The sequence below is a fragment of the Haematobia irritans genome, chromosome 4, assembly GCF_050003625.1.
Source record: "Haematobia irritans isolate KBUSLIRL chromosome 4, ASM5000362v1, whole genome shotgun sequence".
Classification (NCBI taxonomy): Eukaryota; Metazoa; Arthropoda; class Insecta; order Diptera; family Muscidae; genus Haematobia; species Haematobia irritans.
In genome coordinates this window covers 178317878-178341613 of record NC_134400.1, presented here as the reverse complement: position 1 = coordinate 178341613, position 23736 = coordinate 178317878, and the positions used below count along the sequence as shown (strand labels likewise).

General features: G+C 33.3%; 1 protein-coding gene across 3 annotated transcripts in view; it reads left to right on the top strand.

Moving 5' to 3' along the window:
- The window catches only part of LOC142233761 (uncharacterized), a 175365-nt gene extending 155727 nt beyond the window's left edge, over positions 1-19638 (top strand). For 2 of the 3 annotated variants that reach the window (XM_075304787.1, XM_075304786.1), the window contains exons 3-9: positions 150-536; positions 602-833; positions 13338-13555; positions 13619-13752; positions 13820-14004; positions 18651-18892; positions 18954-19638. In XM_075304787.1, coding sequence (XP_075160902.1) covers positions 150-536; positions 602-833; positions 13338-13555; positions 13619-13752; positions 13820-14004; positions 18651-18892; positions 18954-19370 — 1815 coding nt within the window. In that variant the 3' untranslated portion in view covers positions 19371-19638. The remainder of the gene's footprint in view (positions 1-149; positions 537-601; positions 834-13337; positions 13556-13618; positions 13753-13819; positions 14005-18650; positions 18893-18953) is intronic. The other variant, XM_075304788.1, reaches the window with a different exon arrangement.
- The last annotated feature ends 4098 nt before the right edge of the window (positions 19639-23736 follow it).

The following is a 23736-nucleotide window of genomic DNA, read 5'->3' as shown; positions in this document are numbered from 1 at the left end:
TTCTGGTTTTAGCAGACTTTTTTCTATGAGTATAAGATGGGTAGCATTGGAGCAAAAGTTCTTAGTATCATCTTATATTTAATCACTCCGATCTGAGTTGAGTCCTTTAGTTTTATAAAATAAATTTATGATTTTTATTTTCTTTATAGCTCATTCTAGTTCTACTCATAACAGAAGTTCAACATTCTGTTGCGGTTTCAACGAGCATTGATTTAACCACTACTTATACCCCAATTAGCAAACCTACTTCACGCAATCCAAAAACCAAGCTTATAAGACAACCATTATCATCGGCATCTTCGAATGTACAAAAACAATTGCAACAGCAAGACAATGAAGCTTTAGTCTCACCCAACGATGACATTAATTTAGTGGTTCTTCCATCTAAATCATATATCACCCAACCCACAACACCGTCACCAAAACAATTGAAACGTTCAGGACAAACGGCTGAACTGAAACAGCGACATCATGTGAAAGAAGTACGCAATAGGACTAAGGATACGGAAAGATCTTCCAAACTTCAAACAGAAGTGGTAAGAATAGGGAAAACGTATTTTTATTTTATTTGAATAATGGTAGCATTATATTTCACATACAGACAGATCATTTACCTGAATCTTCAGGTCATATACCTTATCGCATAGGCCGGCCTCATTTGCCTCCACCACCTTCAGGCGGTGATTATGATAGCACGGGCTCTGGTTCACCTACATCAACAGGCAGTGCTGCCTACCATGGCGGACCGCCTTATGAAGCAGATAAATATCACAGCGAATACTGGGATCGAGATTATGACAAGCATTATGGTCACAACAATACAAGAGTTAAACGTAAGGATACTCAAAAACTTTCTTTTAAAACTTCAAACTATAACTTATACTTTAAATTAAATTTTTTTCCCCGATTAAAATAAACATGGAAACCCCTCAAAATAAGTTTTAGTCTATATTCCGGTCACATTTCTGAGTGTTTTAAAGCTTTTCTAAGTGGTTTCACTGCAATGTGGAACGCCGTTCGGACTCGGTTATAAAAAGGAGGTCCCTTGTCATTGAGCTTAACATGGAATCGAGCAGCAGTCAGTGATAAGAGAGAAGTTCACCAATGTGGTATCACAATGGACTGAATAGTCTAAGTGAGCCTGATACATCGGGCTGCCACCTAACATAACCTAACCTATTTATCTATATTTGAAGCTCGTTTTATTATTTAATCCAAAGATTATTCCTTTAAAACAAAAATGATTTTCTTTACTTTGAGGGAAATTTCCATACTTGCACAACATGCGGAGGAACGCAAAAACCTCTCAGAACCAGAGATGGTATGTATCAAACTTTTTTAGGTTTGCGCTGTCGCAAAGTTGTAAACGTAGAAATGTAGAAAAAGTAGCAAAAGTCGCAAACTCAAAATAAAGGGTGATACGGTCAAAATTTGGTCAAGGGAAAACGCGTGTAAATCGGTGAAATCGTTTATTTAAAAAATCAAATTAAATGTCTTTTTCAAGTTCAATTAGTATAAAATTCAGGAAAAATATTCAGTTAGGCTTTCGCTTTTCCAAATCCGAATTGCCGGGCCTCACGCTTGACACCTGCCACCAGATTTTGTACAGCCACCTTGTCCACCTTCTTCGCCGCAGAAAGCCAGTTTGCCTTGAACTGCTGCTCGTCCTTAGCAGTTTTTTTGGTCTTCTTTAGGTTCCGCTTGACAATAGCCCAGTATTTCTCAATTGGGCGGAGCTCTGGCGTGTTGGGAGGGTTCTTGTCCTTGGGAACCACCTGCACGTTGTTGGCGGTGTACCACTCCATGGCCTTTTTACCGTAATGGCAAGATGCCAAATCCGGCCAAAACAGTACGGAACAACCGTGTTTCTTCAGGGAAGACAGCAGACGTTTATTCAAACACTCTCTCACGTAAATTTCTTGGTTGACAGTCCCGGAAGCTATGAAAATGCTGCTGTTCAAGCCACAGGTACAGATGGCTTGCCAAACCAGATATTTCTTTGCGAACTTTGACAGTTTTATGTGCTTGAAAACATCTGCTACCTTTCCCCTTCCTTTTGCCGTATAAAACTCCTGTCCCGGAAGCTGCTTGTAGTCGGCTTTGACGTAGGTTTCGTCGTCGTGTACAGCCTCCGGGATCGCGCTTAGGCCGTCGTATTTTGTTTATCATCGAGATTTGGAGTCACTACCTTCTTGTAAGTCGATAGTCCGGCTCGTTTTTTGGCTCGATGCACGGTTGTGGACGATACACCCAGCTTGTTTGCGGCATCTCGGAGAGAGAGGTTAGGGTTTCACTTGAAACTACCGGCAACTCTCTTTGTCGTCTCAGCGGCTTCCGGTTTTCGATTTCCCCTCGATCCAGACTTCCTTGATCCCCAAACACTTTAATTACATTTGTAAGGGTTGATTTGGCAACTTTTAGCGATTTTGCCAGCTTTGCGTGCGAGTAGCTCGGATTTTCGCGATGCGCGAGCAAAATTTTGATACGCTGCTCTTCTTGCTTGGACGGCATTTTGACAACTGAAGAGTGAATTCCAAAATCAAAATAAGAGCAACATTCTACACACGCACACCTTCAAAATGAGGGGTGTTCAGGGTTTATAAATGCAAAATTGAAAGAAATACGTCAAGTTTATATTGACCAAATTTTGACCGTATCACACTTTAATTTAGTCGCGTCAGCTACACTGAAAAAATATTGTTGTGAGGCCAAAGATTTCATGTCTTTAAAATACGAATGCAAATTTTACTCGAATATAAAGTTTTTTTCCTTGTCCAAAAGTCGATAAACTTTTCAATGAAGTCGTATTGTCGTTATAATTCATTGATTTGACTTATAAATGGGTATCATAACATGAAAGAAAAATTTTTTGGGGTAAAGTCAACTTGACTTTAATAATTCAGAAAATTTCTTTAAAATTAATGAAATTGTCTTTATACGAGTATTTGTTGTCTTTTTTGCATCTTGACTAAAAAGCAAAAAATCGTTCCAAAATAGGACATGTTTTTCAACACTTAGACGTTTTTTACTTGAAACATTGCATAATTTCTCCTGGAAGTAGAGTCTGAATTTGGAAAATAAAGTTGTCGTTAACTCGTTTTTAAAGGACTTTGATAGCATATGAAGAAAAAAGCTGAAAAAACGAAAAATTTAAATTTGCTTTCTACACAAAACCCAAAGAATTGTGTCTTAAAAGTATCCTTACTTGTATTCTCCGCTTCTTTGGCTCGGAATCAATACCAAAATCATTAGAGTAATGACAACACTTTTTTTCAGGGTAGGCAGCGAATTCGACGACTCGCACATACCATCGTCTTGGCTGATGGTATGTGCGAAGAAGTTTCAATTCTTAGGAATGTTAAACATTTTCGGTTTTAGTCCCCACATTTTCCCTATTGCCTTTTGCACGAGTACGGGGTAACCGTGGCTTTTTTCGTCCTTTCTTAGCTTTAAGTTCAGTTTACTGTCCAATATAACCCCAAGGTATTTGACACACTCACCAACGGGAATTTCGATACCACCTAACCGTGGTGACCATGGGAAAACATTCACAAATTTCTGCAGAAACTCACAGCGAATGCTGTCAAACTAAATTAAAAAATGTTTAGAATTTCTTCTATTCAAAATTAGGTTTTCTACAGTAGGTTTACGACTTTTGCGACATACGTTTGTGACAGGCCAACCCAGCTCAGAACATCTCTCAGGCGGCCCAATTTTGCCAAATTTGGTAGGTGTCCATTTATGAAAGGTTGCTTTTAATGTGAAGCCATTTTTATCATTAATCCAAAGATTCAATATCTCCGTTAATTTAAACCAGAATTGTTTTTCTTAACTTTAAGGAAACTTTCCATACTTCTAAGACATAAATATTTTGACGATTCGTGTATTAAATTAGAAATGTGTGCTTAATAAATTTATGTTTTAAATTTTAAGGAAAATTTCCTTATATCAAAAACATACGGAGGGAACAAATTTAAAATAATCGTGTCCTAAATTTAAAGAAAATAATTTTTAAATTAATGATTATGAACAATAATTTAATTAAAATTTTTTTATTAAACAAGTAAGAAAAGTCTAAAGTCGGGCGGAGCCGACTATATTATACACTTCACCACAATGTAGAAAAACATTTGTGTTACCATCTCAACTATTTCAAATTTGCTGGGAGCAATATAAAGGTTTGCATTTCCAGATACAAATACTTTTAATGGAGACAATTTTTTTTTTTAATTTTACAAAAACTCTAAAACACAATGTTAGTAAAAAAATATTGGAAATATGAAGCGAGAGCAATTTTAATGCAATTGTACAAAAGAGCATTTATGATTTACCAGGCGATACATGTATTCGAGATATAGGACAATTTTAGTAATATTTACAATTTTTGCTACTCATCAGTGGAGATTTTACAAGGATATTGGTTAGATCTCGCCAAGATATGTGGTCACGTGTGGGTTGTCATATATATTTTGGTCATGTCGGGCGACTTGGAGCCTTATTTAAAACTCAACCATTCTGTGGAAATTCTGGCATTCCAGTGTGTCGGATATGACTATGATATGGGGAAATCATCACAGAATTTGTGGGAATTTTGGCCATATTTTTACAAACCGGAAAACGAATATATGAGGAACCAAATTAGATCAAGCTTGACACGCTTAACTATTAAATATGGAAACTATCCAGTCGATTGGAGGAAAATCCCATGTATGTGTATGGAAGCTATATCTACACGGATGAAAAAGACTGTTTTTCATATGTTTGGCTATAAACATTATATGTTTGGAACACAAATTTTTAAACACAATATTTTTGAGTGCAAGCATATATAATATGCTTGGATGCAAACATATATTAATTTAGAAATAGCCTATAAACATATATGTGTTTAGTAGCTTGGAGCGCTATTTAACAGGGAGCGATATTGAATTAAGTTGGTGGTTGTTGCTTGTTATTACAAAATTAACATTTTATTTTTCCTTGGGCAATTGATCAGCTACTTCTTTGATCCTTACAAACTGTGTGGTCCGCTGTTCGAATTCCCGTCCGGCAAAAGGTAAAATTAAAATTAAAAAAATCATACAATTGAATAATTTCTTCTACAATGTTTGTATTACAGAAAAAGGTGCTAAGAACAAAAAAATCTCATGGAAGTGAGAAAGATGTGGGGGAATATACAATTGGGCAGAATCAAAATTTTGAGCATTCCGGTCGAAAACCTATGTTGTTAGCACCTATATTACCTGTTTATTTTCATAATTCATTATGATTGTAAATATATAAATAAATAAATAAAATTTTGAGCACAATATTGTTTGGGAGAATTTTTTTAAGCATATAATATGTTTGGGTGCAAAATGATTCCAAACATATTATATGTTCACATAATAACATATTGTTTTTTGGAAGACAACATTATTAAATTTGGATGCAAAAATACAAAATGTTTGGAACTTAGACTACCCAAACATATATTGTTTAGACCAATATGCTTTCAAACATATTATATATTGGAAGAGATCAAACATATAAATATTTGGGCAATACCCAAAAATATATATGCTTGAAGCAAAATAGGTTTGGGAGTATATGTTACAGAAGCGATTTTTTGTGAGCGTGTAAATCTGAACCGATTTTGACAAAATTTGACATGCATAGGTAGAGGATTAATTATGCTATCTCTGCAAACTTTAACGTAAATTGGAGTATAATTTTGACCCCCGTGGTTATATGAGTGTAAATCGGGCGAAAGATATATATGGGAGCTATATCTAAAACTGAACCGATTTCAACCAAATTTGCCACACTTACCGACACTGTTAAACGTACTCCTTGTGCAAAATTTGAAGCAAGTCATGACTATTGAGGCCATATAAGTCCAAATCGGACAAAAGATATATATGGAGCTATATCTAAATCTCGACCGATTTTAGTCAAATTGAGCACATATAACTATACCATCAATCGTACCTCTCGTACAAAATTTTAAGCAAACTACGTCAAAACTCTGGCATTTGAGGCAATATAAGTGCAAATCGGGCGAAAGATACATATGGGAGCTATATCTAAATCTGAACCGATTTTAACCAAATTTGGCGCACATAACATACCATTAAACGAACCCCTTGTTCAAAATTTGAACCAAATCACGGAAAAACCCTGGCTTTTGAGGCCATATAAGTCCAAATCGGACAAAAGATATATATGGGAGCTACATCTAAATATGAACCGATTTCAATCAAATTTACCAAGCATTGGTAGAATGTCAATTCTACTATCTGTGCAAAATTACACGAAAATCGGTTGTAAACTTTGGCCTCTGTGGTCATATGAGTCTAAATCGGACGAAAGATATATATGGGAGCTATATCTAAATCTGAACCGATTTGGCTGATATTTTGCAAGCTTTTCGAGGCTCCTAAAATACTCGGATGTACGGAATTTGAAGAACATAGGTTGATAAACACGCCAATTATGACCAAATCGGGGATAAATATATGGCAGCTAAATCTAAATCTGAACCGATTTTTTCCAAAATCAATAGCGATTGTCTTTGTCCCACAAAACTACCCTATGCCAAATTTGAGAACGATTGCAGTTAAACTGAGACCTGTACTTTGCACACAAAAATACATGAACAGACGGACGGACGGACAGACGGATATCGCTAAATCGACTCAGAATTCAATTCTAAGACGATCGGTATACTAAACGATGGGTCTCAGACCTTTCTTTCTTGGCGTTACATACAAATGCACAAACTTATTATAACTTGTACCACAGTAGTGGTAAAGTGTATAAAAGTATTGTCCGCATAAATTGCAATTTAAAAATTCGAACTATAATAGATCTTTGAAAGTAAACAATATTTTCTTAATTAAAAAAAAAACTTTAAGCCAAAGATGCAAAATCCTCAAAAGATATATTAGCGTATATTTAAACGCTCAAAAACAAGTGAACTCTCTATTTCACTAAAGCCAATTTAACTTTATTTTAGTTCATGGAATTATTATGTTTGGAGAAATTTTCCTTTACTCTAATAATTTTGTTGTGTACGTTAGTTAAATTAACTATAACCGAGGAAAAAAATATACTCAAATGAAGCATAACGATTAACTAAATTCGTGTCTTCCACAAAATAGTTCAGAATTTCTTTAAATTTGTAAACTTTACCAAAATGCGTCCATCATGAACTTCGTATGTCACTAAAGACATTCTTGCAATTTTGAACTCCAAGTTTTTTCTTCAAACTACAAAATTTTCTTTAACAAGTGGAAAAACTTAGTTATGTCTAATAAATTTTCTTGAATTGGTCGAAAAATATTTACTTATTTTTATGACATCGATGATGCCAATGTTTGTAATACTGTTTAGTTAAAATTTTCTACAAATATTCAAAATTTTCTAAAATTAACCCAAAGTTTTCTTCCTGGTGGGTTCGCTGTTTTTTTTCAGTGAAGCTTTCATCCAAAGATTCAATATTTAAGTTAATTTAAAGAAGTGAGGGAAACTTTGTGAAAACTGTCCTTACTTCAAAGTCATACGATTTTAATGGAGATAGATTTGTGTGCTAAATTTAAAGAAAATAATATTTAAAGCAAATAATTGGAGCATTACTTTAATTAAAATTTCTTTATTTTAAAGAAATTTGTCCTTAATATTGTCTAAATTTTCCTAAACTTTAGCATAATCTTTCATATTAGGTAAATAATTTTTTTTCAGTACACCTAGAAAAAAGTGGCCACTTCTTTAAGTTAAAATGAACTCATTGTGCACCCTCAAAACAAATCGCTTCTCTAACATATGTTCCAAACATATTTTGCAAGAAGCACATATATTATTGGATATTGCCGAAACATTATTATGTTTGTTTTATGTGAACATATTATAAGCTTGGAAGCATTTTGAGCCAAAAATTGTAAAGGGTGATTTGTTAAGAGCTTGATAACTTTTTTTAAAAAAAAACGCATAAAATTTGCAAAATCTCATCGGTTCTTTATTTGAAACGTTAGATTGGTCCATGACATTTACTTTTTGAAGATAATTTCATTTAAATGTTGACCGCGGCTGCGTCTTAGGTGGTCCATTCGGAAAGTCCAATTTTGGGCAACTTTTTCGAGCATTTCGGCCGGAATAGCCCGAATTTCTTCGGAAATGTTGTCTTCCAAAGCTGGAATAGTTGCTGGCTTATTTCTGTAGACTTTAGACTTGACGTAGCCCCACAAAAAATAGTCTAAAGGCGTCAAATCGTATGATCTTGGTGGCCAACTTACCGGTCCATTTCTTGAGATGAATTGTTCTCCGAAGTTTTCCCTCAAAATGGCCATAGAATCGCGAGCTGTGTGGCATGTAGCGCCATCTTGATGAAACCACATGTCAACCAAGTTCAGTTCTTCCATTTTTGGCAACAAAAAGTTTGTTAGCATCGAACGATAGCGATCGCCATTCACCGTAACGTTGCGTCCAACAGCATCTTTGAAAAAATACGGTCCAATGATTCCACCAGCGTACAACCCACACCAAACAGTGCATTTTTCGGGATGCATGGGCAGTTCTTGAACGGCTTCTGGTTGCTCTTCACTCCAAATGCGGCAATTTTGCTTATTTACGTAGCCATTCAACCAGAAATGAGCCTCATCGCTGAACAAAATTTGTCGATAAAATAGCGGATTTTCTGCCACTGATTTTGGTAATAAAATTCAATGATTTGCAAGCGTTGCTCGTTAGTAAGTCTATTCATGATGAAATGTCAAAGCATACTGAGCATCTTTCTCTTTGACACCATGTCTGAAATCCCACGTGATCTGTCAAATACTAATGCATGAAAATCCTAACCTCAAAAGAATCACCCTTTATATGCTTGGAAGAATTTTCTCCCTAAGAAGATTGTGCTCAGTCCCTCACATAATTTGAACTTCCACGAATTTTTTTAGTTCTTAGCACCTTTTTCTGTAATACAAATAATGTTAAAGAAATTATTCAATTTTATAATTTTTTTAAAGTTTACCTTTCGCCTGGACGGAGATTCGAACCGGGAACCATGCAATTTGTAAGCCAACACACTACCACTGGGCTACGTACCTGCTATACTCACCAATAGACAATTATCGTTATAAGTTACATTTATATAGCATAGTTTGCAGCGCCCACGAGCCCATGCAAACATAACATTATTTAACAGAAACATACATTTGTTGGCCACATGGAGCAGTGTTTAGCATACGTTCCGATTTCTTTTAACGAACCAAGATAAACAAAACACATGTCCACACATACATAAAATGCTGCTCTCAAGACGAAAACACATGCTGTTTTTTTTTTTTCAAATGTCTATTCTTTTCGTTCCGAATGTCTATTCTCTTTACTCCGAATACTCATTCTAATATTCAAATTAAATAATATTTCAACTTAAGCATATCAAATTTTTGGCCTTATCATAAAACAGTTTTCCGAAACAACATTCAAGCGGTTTCACAGAAATTGCTCTCTTTTCATTCTCTCGCTGTGTTATGTTGATATCTTTCGTCAACCCTCCCGGTTTCCAACTCTATTTCTTTCTCTATACTCTCACTCTCTCTGTCGCTCTCTGAATAAAATATCACAACATATATGTTTACTCGAAATTTGTAAATTTATATATGTTTGCATTCACACATATGATTTTTATGAAACATTCATGCCCCAAATATAATATATTCTAACATATTAACATATGTGTCCCAAACATTTAGTGTTTGTTTAGGAACTTTGCATGTTTGCACTTAAATATATTGTGTTTAAAAATTGTGCCCGAAACACATTTTGTTTATATCGGAACATATGAAAAACATATTTTTCTAACAGTGTGAAGAAAGTTGAACTTCGTATAGCGCCAAAGACATTTTTATTTGTTTGAACGATGTGATTTTTGTAGAAATTAGGTAGAATGCATTCCATATATTAGTTAACATTTTCCTATATTTAACATATGTGCCACTATACTACAGAATGAAAAAATTTAACTGAATTTAATTCATATATGGAATGATTTTATTGAACTTTTTTCATTCATTTGGACAAATCTTACATATTTGTGGTAAGCGTTTTACTTCAAAATTAGAACTGCTTACCTTCGTTTTTTAAATACAATTTTATTCATTATTATTCATATATTAAATATATTTATTAAGAATCAACAGTATCGACTGGCCTTGAAATATTAGTTTATTATTCCACTATTTCCAATTTCCATGTAATGTAACCAACTGTAAAACGTAATGGTTTTCTTCTTTTTCTTCCTTTCACTTTTAATAAGATGCTGCGTAACGATTTTGTGCTCCTTTTACAATTTCAATACCTACAAATATAAAAAATCATAAACCAATTTTTTTCACAAAAGGTTAGCGTCACTGTATGAATGTTACCTGATAATTGAAGATTCCAAAATGAAGACAAATGAAGGGGTTGTTATTCTGTTGGCGTTTTCTTGTTTATACACCATCACGAACATTGATAGACTTATTGTTTGTTATTTATGTTCAATAATTTAGAAAAAACGAAAAATTTTCTCACTAATTTAAAATAACAAATATTTTTATTTGTTATTTATTATATTATTTTACTATAGTATTTTTTAACAATCTCTCCGTATATCATAACAACGCGATTCCAACTAAAAAACAGTCCACCTGCAAACATATCGATTACATCGATGACAGGTATCGATTACAGGTAGATGAAAGAAATATAGGAAAATTTCCTATATTCTAACAAGTGTTTTTCCTTAAGTTTTGAAAGGATTGAATACTTCTTAGTTCGAATGAACTAAAATATTTTTCTATGCTAAGTGTTATTCGTATGTATGATAAGCTTTCTATAATAAAGGAAGTCAGAATTATCATTTTATAAGAAATTTTACTTAACTTAGAGGAAACTTGGTTGTAGTTCGGTTTTTGTTTATTATACCCTCCACCATAGGATGGGGGTATATTAACTTTGTCATTCCGTTTGTAACACATCGAAATATTGCTCTAAGACCCCATAAAGTATATATATTCTGGGTCGTGGTGAAATTCTGAGTCGATCTGAGCATGTCCGTCCGTCCGTCCGTCTGTTGAAATCACGCTAACTTCCGAACGAAACAAGCTATCGACTTGAAACTTGGCACAAGTAGTTGTTATTGATGTAGGTCGGATGGTATTGAAAATCGGCCATATCGGACCACGTTTACGTATAGCCCCCATATAAACCGATCCCCAAATTTAGCTTGGGGAGCCTCCCGGAGCAGCAAAATTCATCCGATCCGGTTGAAATTTGGTACCTGATTTTAGTATACGGCCTCTAACAACCATGCAAAAATTGGTCCATATCGGTCCATAATTATATATAGCTCCCATATAAACCGATCCCCAGATTTGACCTCCGGAGCCTCTTGGAGGGGAAAAATTCATCCGATCTGGTTGAAATGTGGTACCTGATGCTAGTATACGGTCTCTAACAACCATGCAAAAATTGGTCCACATCGGTCCATAATTATATATAGCCCCCATATAAACCGATCCCCAGATTTGACCTCCGGAGCCTCTTGGAGGTGCAAAATTCATCCGATCCTGTTGAAATTTGGTACCTGATGTTAGTATACGGTTCATAATTATATATAGCTCCCATATAAACCGATCCCCAGATTTGAACTCCGGAGCCTCTTGGAGGAGCAAAATTCATCCGATCCAATTGAAATTTAGTACGTGGTGTTAGTATATAGTCTCTAACAACCATGCAAAAATTGGTCCATATCGGTTCATAATTATATATAGCTCCCATATAAACCGATCCCCAGATTTGACCTCAGGAGCCTCTTGGAGGAGCGAAATTCATCCGATCCAGTTGAAATTTGGTACATGGTGTTAGTATATAGTATCTAACAACCATGCAAAAATTGGTCCATATCGGTCCATAATTATATATAGCAAAAGTCATCCGATGCGGTTGAAATTTGGTACATTTTGTCAATATATGGCCTCTAACAGCCATGTAAAAATTGGTCAATATCGGTCTTTAGTTATATATAGCCGATGACTTATTACACAAAAATTGGTCCATATCGCCAAAAATAATCTACCAAAACTTTATTTCCATAGAAAATTTTGTCAAATTTTATTACTATAGAAAGTTGTGTCAAAATTTCATTTCTATAGAAAGTTTTGTCAAACGTTTATTTCTATAGAAATGTTTGTCAAAATTTTATTTCCATAGAAAGTTTTGTCAAAATTTTATTTTTATAGAAAATTTTGTAAAAAATTTATTTCTGTAGAAAATTTTGTCAACATTTTATTTCTATACAAAATTTTGTCAACATTTTACTTCCATAGAAAATTTTGTCAACATTTTATTTCTATAGAAAATTTTGTCAAGTTTTTATTTCTATAGAAAATTTTGTCAAAATTTTATTTCTATAGAAAATTTTGTCAAGTTTTCATTTCTATAGAAAATTTTGTCAAACTATATTATATACGTATTTAATCGGCCTTTTTTTGTTTAATATATACCCCGTATGGGCTAACTTACAATTTAGAAGACAGTGTTAAAAAGTTTTACGATACCTTGCCATCGGCAAGTGTTATCGCAACCCAAGTAATTCGATTGTGGATGACAGCCTTTAGTAGAAGTTCCAACGCAATCCATGGTGGAGGGTACATAAGATTCGGCCTGGCCGAACTTACGGCCGTATATACTTGTTTTTACGAATGCTTTGTTATCAGTGAATAAAATTTTCTTGTGCAGTAGTAAATTTTTATACCCAGCGAAGAAAACAGTATTAGTAAAATTCCATGACTTATTCTAGTTAATGAATTATGAACTAACTGCTTTTAGTTTAGGATTTTTTTTTACTGAAACAAGTAAATTTTATTATTTCACACAAAAATTTAACTTAATGGTAATAAAATGGCTAAACTAAATTGATAAATATTTTTTCCTTTAGTTTCGAAGGCACTTTTTTCTGGGTGTACAAGTATTATGGTAATTGTGGGATTAAAACGAAAAAAATATTTTTTTGAGAAATTCAGACCATTCGTTATTCAAAAGGTGTCATCAAATTAATTAAATTAAATTAATAAAATTAATTATTCCAATTAAAAATACAATTAATATATATATATATATATATATATATATATATATATATATATATATATATATATATATATATATATATATATATATATATATATATATATATATATATATATATATATATATATATATATATATATATATATATATATATATATATATATATATATATATATATATATATATATATATATATATGTATATTTTTTGTCATTATATCTCCATAGATATCGAGGCCGAATGCCAAGATGATTACATGAAAATTCGAATTGGATTTAATGGATCCTTTAGTGGCTTGGTGTATTCTGCTGGTTATGCTTATGATCCGGATTGTATGTACATCAATGGTTCGGGGAGAGACTACTACGAATTTTATATACAATTAAATAGATGTGGAACATTGGGTAAAAATGCTTTACACGACGACAATAGGAAAAATCCAACAGTGAGTCAATGTTTTTTTGTTTTCCAACCCTCTATTCGAGTTTTTCATCTTTACAAATTCTAGAATTTCATGTGGAATACTGTTACCGTCCAATATAATCCTCTGATCGAAGAGGAATATGATGAACACTTTAAGGTTACATGCGAATATGGTTATGATTTCTGGAAGACAGTTACATTTCCCTTCTTGGATGTGGAGTGAGTATATGATTATTAGAGATATATTTGCATGTTTGGTATTAGAAATGAACAAATTTATGCACAGAAATTTAAATGAATTTGATTCACAACGTAGGGTGGCTACCGGCAATCCTGTGGTCTTTACATTGAGTCCTCCCGAATGTTATATGGAAATACAAAATGGTTATGGTATTGGAGGACCTAGAGTCACAGGTCCAGTACGTGTGGGAGATCCTTTGACATTAATCATTTATATGAGAAGTAAATATGGTAAGTGAAATTTGAAATGGAAAAGTTAAATAAAATGTATGAGTAAAAGTAACACGAGTTTGTTAATCCAAAATGCAGAATTTTCGATTGGTACGAAGAATACATTTAACTAATTATTATTTCAAATTGATTCAATCATGAAAATGACAATATATAGATTTTTATTAATATATTCAAAACAGCTATATAGGACAATAAGTTCGACAGGATGGTGAAGCATGTTTCCTTATGTGGATAGGTTTATTATCATTATTTTGTTTGAGATCTAGAGTAATCTTAAATTCGGCGTCTAAGCATTTTCAAAAATAGTATGAAATGTTTCGGTATTTAATAGAAAAATCATTATATTAACGAAACATTTGATTGTATTTGTGCAATTATTTCATTGGTTCAATTGATATGACAAATTTCGTTAATATTACAAAGCTTTTTCTACCAGTGTATGTCATATGTGTAGTTCATATGGGGGCTACACCGTAACTTGGACCTAAATTAACTAACTTTGGCATGTCTTTTTTGAACCTAAAAAACCTAATATTTCAAGAAGTCAAATCGGTAGTTCGGGCTATAGCATATACAGCCCACCTATTTGTGAACGTAGATTGCCTAGATATTTCCAATTTCAGGCCAATCTGATGAAAATTGTGGTGTCTAGATGCCCATGAAGACAAATCTCCCGGTCAAAGCAGATTAAATTAAAAATTACTGGGACAAGTCAATGAAAGTACTCCTTCTGTGGCTTATATCCCCCGCCTGTCCAGCGCATACCTCCGGCAACGTATTGCTGCTCCATGCCAATTTCTCCCGGTTTGGCTCGCTGCTCCATCTAAGATCATCCGGAGGCCTATTTTGTAGGTCTCGTGAAATTAAAATTAAAAGAAGCAAACATAGTTTTTTTCAATCGTTTAATTTTATCAGCAAAAATTTTGTTTGCTTTTATGCATTAATTTTATAAGGCATAAAAGCATTAATAAACAAAAACTTATATATGTTTTGGGAGCAATCGTGTTTATAAAATGGCAGAAAAGGTTTGCATTTTAGCTAAAAGTGACTGACTAGAGACAAAAAAATTGAAAATAAACCTTTTGTTAAAACTTTACCCAAACAGACCAAAGGGGAATGTGATATCGAAGTCGAAAGTTAAAAAAAAAAAGAAAAACAAATAAATAAAATAAAACAAGTATATAAAGCAGTAAGTTCGGCCGGGCCGAATCTTAAATACCCACCACTATGAATCAAATATTATAGTTTCCTCAAAAAATTTCAGGGGGATTTGATGACAAGCAGATCAGTTCAACCAATACACTTCCCGAAGATAAATTCAAAGATTTTACCTATGAAGACTAGATCAGATTCTGGACTTGTAAGAACCATATTTGTTTGAGTTTTAGAGGAATCATAAACATCGTTTGCAAGTGTACAAGAAAACGATGAAATAACGCCTTGAAATAATCTGTAAATTTTTACCCCCATTATTTAAATGATTACCAAAAGTAAAATCTGGAAACTATAATTCAGTTTCAAGCAATTTTCATTATCAGTGCACATGGACCGATATTCTCCATTTTCGGCACACCTCTTCATGTTCCTAAAATACTTCTAGATTTAAAATTTCATGCAAATTTGATAAAAACTATGGTTTCTAAAAGCCCAAGAAGTAAAATCTGGAGATCGGTCTATTTGGGAGATAAACCAAAACATGGCCCAATACACGCCATTTTCGGCCCACATATTTAAGGTCCTAAAATACCTCTAGATTTCTCATTTCAGGCAAATTGAATAAAAACAACGGATTCTAGAAGCCCAAAAAGAAAATCAATTCTTCCTAAAAACCTCCAAATTTTCGATATCAGGCAAAGTGGACAACAATTACGGTTTCTAAAAGCCCAAAAAGTAATATCGGGAGATCGGTCTATCTGATGGCAATATCAAAACATGGACCTATACTCACCATTTTCGGCATACTTTTTTATGGTCCTCAAATACCTCTAGATTTCCAATATGAAGCAAGTTGGATAAAAACTACGGTTTCTATAAGTCCAAGAGTAAAATTTGGAGATCGGTCTATATGGAGGCTATATAAAAACATGGTCCGATACCCAAAATTTTCAGCATACCTCTTTAGGTGTTTAAAATACCTCTAGGTTTCCAATTTCAGGCAAATTGGATAAAAACTACAGATTTTAGACGTCCAAGAAGTAAAATCGGGAGATCGGTCTATATGGGGGCTATACCAAAACATCAACCTATAGTCTTCATTTTTGGCACACCCCATTATAGTGCTAAAATACCTCTAGATTTCCATTTTCAGGCGAATTGGATAGAAACTACGGTTTCTATAAGCCCAAGACCCCAAATCGGGAGGTCGGTTTATAAAACCTGACCTGGACCGATATAGCCCATCTTCGAACTTGACCTGCCTGCCGACAAAAGACGAGTTCGTGCAAAATTTTAGCACGATTGCTTCATTATTGAAGACTGCAGCGTGATTACAACAGACAGCCGGACATGATCTTAGAATTTCTCCCTGATCAAGTATATATATGTATATGGGAGCTATATTTAAATCTGAACCGATTTCAATAAAATTTGTCACACTTGTCTATAGTACTAATTATTCTTCTTGTGCAAAATTTTAAGTAAATTAGGGTAAAACTCTGGCTTCTGGGGCTATATAAGTCCATATCGGGCGAAATATATATATATGGGAGCTATATCTAAATCTGAACCGATTTCTTCCAAACTCAATAGGGAACTATTCTGAGCCGAAAAACATACTTGTGCCAAATTCGATTGGACTAAAACTGCGACCTAGACTTTTATTACAAAAATGTGTTCACGGACAGACGGACATCGCTATATCGACTCAAGAGCCCACCCTGAGCATTTTTGCCAAAGACACCAAGTGTCTATCTCGTCTCCTTCTGGGTGTTGCAAACATATGCACTAACTTATAATACCCTGTTCCACAGTGTGGCGCAGGGTATAAAAACTCAAAAGTTGACTTTTGTAAAACTTGAAAGTCGATTTGATCAAATTTCGAAAAAAATCGAAAAGTAGACTAATTGACTCTCCTTGCAAACCCTAAAACAGAATTCTCTTGTCAGCCGATTTGTTTGTGTTTTAGCTCGATTTTCTGCTATGTCTACTAACAAATTCCTTTTTCTGGCCATTTTTAAAAGGAAATCTTTGTTGTTGCTTTTTTGTAGGCTATTTACTTAACCCTCTTTTGTCAATGACCATATAAAAAAACCTGTATTTAAACTTCTACTGTACATATAACCAAAACAAAGTGGATCCATATATTCTAAAGATCTGGAACTTCGAATAGCGAAAAGATTACCTAATCACTGTAGTGTTTTTCAGGCTGAAATATTAGCTGAGAAGTAATGTTCCGTCAACCTGCAATAAAATCCTTGGACTCCTGTGTTCCTTAACTCGAAAACGGCCATCGACTGCCGCAGTACAATGGCTGAGCAGTACAATATTCACCTAATATGTTATGGGTGCCTGGCCATAGGAACATAGCGGGGAATTGTAAAGCAGATGAGTTAGCAAGGCTAGGAACTACCTTACATATTCCAGGGGAACTAGAATCTGTTAGTACACAGAAAATAATATAATAATTTTTGAGCTAACAATAAATTGTTGTTACAGAAAATTTTTAAGTTCAACAAAATTTTTGTTGATATAACAAAATGTTTGTTAATATAACAAAATTGTTTGCTAAAGTGACTAAAATCGTAATTGTATTTACAAATTACGTTGTTAGCTCAAATTTAAACATAATTTTAATTGTATTGACAATCAAATTAATTGATATTTTTTTGTGTGTATGTCTCTGGCAACCTGCAAGCTCTTACTGCGTGAGAAGGCCGTCGTGATGGCAAATGTTCGATGGGAGAATTACAAGGGTTGTAACCAAGCAAATATGGCCCCATTTAAACTTGAACCGCACACTAGATATGCTAGAGTTCTCAAGACGCTAGATATCACTCCTGATATCTGCTATAACAGGTCGCTGCCTGATAGGCGAATTTGTAAAAACTATTGATGCAAAGTATATTGACTATTGTATGAGCTGTCAAGATGCGGAGGAAAAGGAAACAATTAAACTTCTCTTGTGTGAGTGTCCTGCATTTTGTGTAAGGGCATATAGCTTTAGATTACCCGCGGACCTGGAAAACGTTAACTTAAGCAGTCTGTTAATGTTTTTTGGAACAATCTGGTTGGTTCAACAAAAGGAAATAATATATAAGGTTCAGTGGTTAAAACTAGAAGTGCCCATATGTAATAGGTACTTTTAGTTAAATGTGGTATCACAATGGACTGAATGGTCTAAGTGAGCCTGAAACTTAATCGGGCTGCCACTTTAACCTAACCTAGTACATATTTAGGTTTCAGAATTTTTTCCACGTTTTTTTAATCAAGGAGAACTTTTCAGAAAATAATAATTCCATTAACTAAAATAGAATTAAAATGGCTTAAGTGCCATAGAGGATTCACTTTTTTTTACTGTATACTATGATGTTACTGATATCTTTAGGACAATTCTTTGTATTCGATTTTGTTTAAAATTCCAAATATCTCATTTAAGTATCTGAATAAAATATCGGAAAACTATATACGATTTGTAATAATTGCAGATGGATTTGATATTGTGGTCAATGATTGTTTTGCCCACAATGGAGCCAATAAACGAATTCAACTAATTGATCAGTATGGCTGTCCGGTAGATGACAAATTAATATCCCGCTTCAGAGGATCATGGTCGGATTCAGGGGTATTTGAGACACAAGTCTATGCTTATATGAAAACATTCCGTTTCACAGGATCACCAGCTTTGTATATTGAATGTGATGTACGAATGTGTCATGGAAGATGTCCGGTATGTTGTGACTTTTGCTCCATTACCTTTGCGATTATTATCTAAATATTTTCCATTTTAGAGTCAACCGTGTCATTGGCGTAACCTGAAAGCAGTTACAAAACGTGATGTCTCCAACATAACAATCGATGACAAACCTCTGACAGAGCCCATGGCCAATGAGCTTTTGGCCGATGTCACAGAAAAACCTGAAACATCTTTATCGGAAAATGTCAATCTATTTCAATCATTACGAGTCCTTCAAGAAGGCGAACCGGATGATGAAGATTTGTATAATAATAATGCTGGACGCCTAGAGGCTAATACAAATCAAACATGTCTTAAGACCAGTACATTTTCGGCAATGACAGCTACCTTTTCGGTGATGCTTTGTATTTTATCAGCATCCCTGATGATTGCCTGCTCAAGGCTGAAACAAAGGAAGAAACAATCCTCCCTATACGATTCGTATGTTACACATAAAGGACAGATTGATTAATGACCATAGAGAGGAGGAGGTATTGTGCAGTTTACTTCAGCATTTCATGTAAATAGCCCCTAGTTTATTTAATTCGTATGTAATTTGAAAGGAATTACTCACATTTTGCTATTATTTAATTATACATACATTAATGTTAGAACCATAGAAAGTAAGTATTACTAAAGTATAAACTTTCTTTTATCATTTATCATTATATTAGTTTTATTATTGTTTTGCTGAAATTATGTTTTTATAAATTAAGTTTTCATACCATTCCGATTATATTTAATGGAAAAATAGAATAAAGTTTCTTTTTTGTAATTTTGTAATTTCAATTATTGTGTTTCATTGTAACAATAAAGAAAAATATAAAATAGGACGGAGACGGAAATTCTCACAAAGATCCCCAATAAATTTTGTATTTGAAAAAATCACGAACGGCGCGCACGTTTCAAAATGATACGTTCATGAAATGAATTAACACACATGTGGTGTCAAACGGAGAATAGACGGTGTCGATCTGACATGCATTGTCAAAACAACATGCACGATGACAGTCATTAGTACATTGCACCACGGACGGAGTTGCCAAAACAACGTCTGACCATTAGCGTAGCTAGACAATTTTCCTAAAAATTAATAGACTGAACTTATAGGTTCAATTAATGTTTTATTTTATAAAAATGAATAAAAAGTCATACATCAACATAACTAGACAATTAATTTTTAATAAAGCAACTGATAGTAGTTCCACACTTTTTCCCAGCAAAAAATTGGGAGTTGTTCTAAAGGCACAACTTTAAAAGCACTTCCACACACGGATGAAAAAGGCTGTTTTTCATATGTTTGGCTATAAACATTATATGTTTGGAACACACATTTTTAAACACAATATTTTTGAGTGCAAGCCTATAATGTTCATAAACTAGCATAACATGTTTGGGACATATATGTTAATATGTTAGAACATATTATGTTTGGGACATAAAATGTTTGTAAATATAAAATGTTTGGATGCAAACATATATTAATTTAGAAATAGCCTATAAACATATATGTGTTTAGTAGCTTGGAGCGCTATTTAACAGGGAGCGATATTGAATTAAGTTGGTGGTTGTTGCTTGTTATTACAAAATTAACATTTTATTTTTCCTTGGGCAATTGATCAGCTACTTCTTTGATCCTTACAAACTGTGTGGTCCGCTGTTCGAATCCCCGTCCGGCAAAAGGTAAAATTAAAATAAAAAAATCATACAATTGAATAATTTCTTCTACAATGTTTGTATTACAGAAAAAGGTGCTAAGAACTAAAAAATCTCGTGGAAGTGAGAAAGATGTGGGGGAATATACAATTGGGCAGAAACAAAATTTTGAGCATTCAGGTCGAAAACCTATGTTGTTAGCGCCTATATTACCTGTTTATTTTCATAATTCGTTATGATTGTAAATATATAAATAAATAACTAAAATTTTGAGCACAATATTGTTTGGGAGAATTTTTTTAAGCATATAATATTTTTGGGTGCAAAATGCTTCCAAACATATTATATGTTCACATAATAACATATTGTTTTTTGGGAGACAACATTATTGAATTTGGATGCAAAAATACAAAATGTTTGAAACTTAGACTACCCAAACATATATTGTTTAGACTAATATGCTTTCAAACATATTATATATTGGAAGAGATCAAACATATAAATGTTTGGGCAATACCCAAAAATGTCTATGCTTGAAGCAAAATATGTTTGGGAGTATATGTTACAGAAGCGATTTTTTGTGAGCGTGCAAATGTCCTCAAAAAGTTCATTATTTTAACAAATTAAATTTTTTATAGCTCGTTTTGTCATATTTCAATGAGTATTTTTTTCAAATGGGTTAAAAAGAATTAATAAAATGGTATAAATTATTCAAATGCCGAAGAATGCTAGAAAAATCGATAATTTTTAAAAATATTCCAAGGCAAACTTTTCAGACAAGCATTGGAATGCATTAAAAATTATAAAAATTATTTATTCGGGATAATATCACAAATTTTTTTTAATTCACATTCAAAACACTGAATTCGGATCACAACTTAAGAAGTGATGTAAATTCAGTGCAACGGCTGCTGAAATGGTGGACATCCTTCCTATGTCAGTTCATATTACAGTCATCGCTTCTCCGCCAATATTGCACCACTCCGAGACCCAAAAAGACCTTTTTCACTAGTTTTTTTGGCGACGCTTTGATGCAGCATTATTAATATGTGCATTTATGAAAAAAATAGTTTGAATATCAATTACTATTTTTTTAATTAAATTGACTACAAAAAGGATAAAAAAATAGTAAATGGGCTTTAGATATTAAACTAAACATAAATTTAGGAACTCAAATCATAAGTTCAACCACACCTTTATATCATATCATATCAGACGTCAAGCATTCACTTATAATAAAGAAACTAACTTACGATTTAGAAGACAATGCTAAGAAATAAAACTATGTATTGCCATCGGTAACTGTTACCACAACCCAAGTAATTCGATTGTGCATGAAAGTCTTTAGCGCAACTTTGTGTATTTACTTGTTAAATTTTATATAAAAACAATGGAAAATCGTTAATAGGTTTTCAAATTATGGGGGGCTAACATTTTTCTAGGGTGGTCTAAGCCCCCTCCCCAGAGGCCTTCCTACGCTTATGCGTCTGACGAGTGTTTTAAGACTTTTCTGGCCAAAGAAAAATGAAAGCCGTTTATGGAATCGTAAACGCCCGTGGACAAAACCATGAATATTCCGTTTTGATTTTTCGTGAAAGTTTCAGTTTGTTACCGCCCGTTCACGATTTTGGAAGATTCAGGCTTGCGCATGCGTTGTTTATGCCAAACATATTGTTTATATGGGCACGAACTTGGTCAATATAGGGAAACTTAATTCTTGTTATCAAAGCATTTTGAGATTTGTATTTGGGAGACGCGCTCGTGATAACTATGAACATTTTTCTTCGCAGTTTTTAGGTTGTTGGTTTGAAAATTTTTTTTACGTTTTAGGTCTATATATTTGTTCTTCTGCATTGTTAAGTATGGTCTTCCGTTGTATCTTGTGATTTCTATCACATTTTTGTCCACCAGTAGAAGTACTCAAGTTCTTCTTGATCATTTCTCCCATTTGGTACTTGAACGGTCATACTCGGTGCGTGTGGGAAGGTTATGGAATTCGCTGCCACATCACCTGAAAATTTTTTCAATTAATCCTTCATTATTCAAGTGCAAATTACTTTTATATTTCTCAGACATGAAATGATCTGTCTAGGACCTTCATACTGACAATCGATTTTCTTGCTGTACCAATTTTATGGATATAATACTTAATTATTATTAAAAGATTGTGTGCTAGTATAGGTTTAATAGTTAGTTTTAATTCAATTTTTCCTGAATTGTACCAAATTCTATCAACATGTTGTCCTATAGGGCGTTGGTTGATTAAATGAATAAATAAATAAAATAAATAATATTTTCTATTAGTGTACCAGCTTGTGAGCTGCATAAGGTCAAGATTTCGAAACATAAAACCAGGTGAGTTGTGATAGTCTTCCAAATGCTAGTGAAATTAAAATGGGACTTCGATCACCATGTATTTATAAATAAAAATTTACTTCTACACAGAAAAAAGTCTGTTATAAAACTGATGCTAAAATGAACTAATATTTAGGGCAAAAATGTTATTTTGTTTTAGTTTATTTTTAAAAAATTTTGTAAGATATTTTCCCCAGCCCAATAATTTTTTCTTTATTCCAAGTATGTCTCAAAAATTTTATGAACTAAATGGCAGTAAAATTTCAATGACAAACAAATTAGTTCAATTCTAACTAAAACAGAAGAAGTTTTTCGTATACTTCTCAAAAATAGTAAGAATGAACTACGGTGTGGTTAAAATGGGAATCATCTGCCGCCTAAGATTTTTTCTTTATTTTTAGTTCATTTTTTCTTTTCGAGAAAGATGAATTTCGTAAATGTCGGAAAATTTTCGTTAATTTAATGAATCTCAAAATTTGAAATAAATTTTCCCACGAGATATTTCATTTTTCCCATAATGTAGTTTACTTTGTTTTCTATGTACCATAAATACTCAAGTAATAAAATTGTGTGGTAGATCTCAATACACACAAAAAAAATTTCATTAAAATTCAGTCGTTGATATAACGAAACATTTTCATTAATACAATCAAAATATTCGTAAATAATACGAAACGTTACGTTGATTAAAAGAACATTCCTTATAATAACGAAAAATATCGATGTATTAACAAATTTGTTTCTTTGGCTGACTTTTAACGACACATTTCGTTGATATAACGAAACTTTCTATTAATGTATGAAGGTGATCCATTTCTATATTCCTA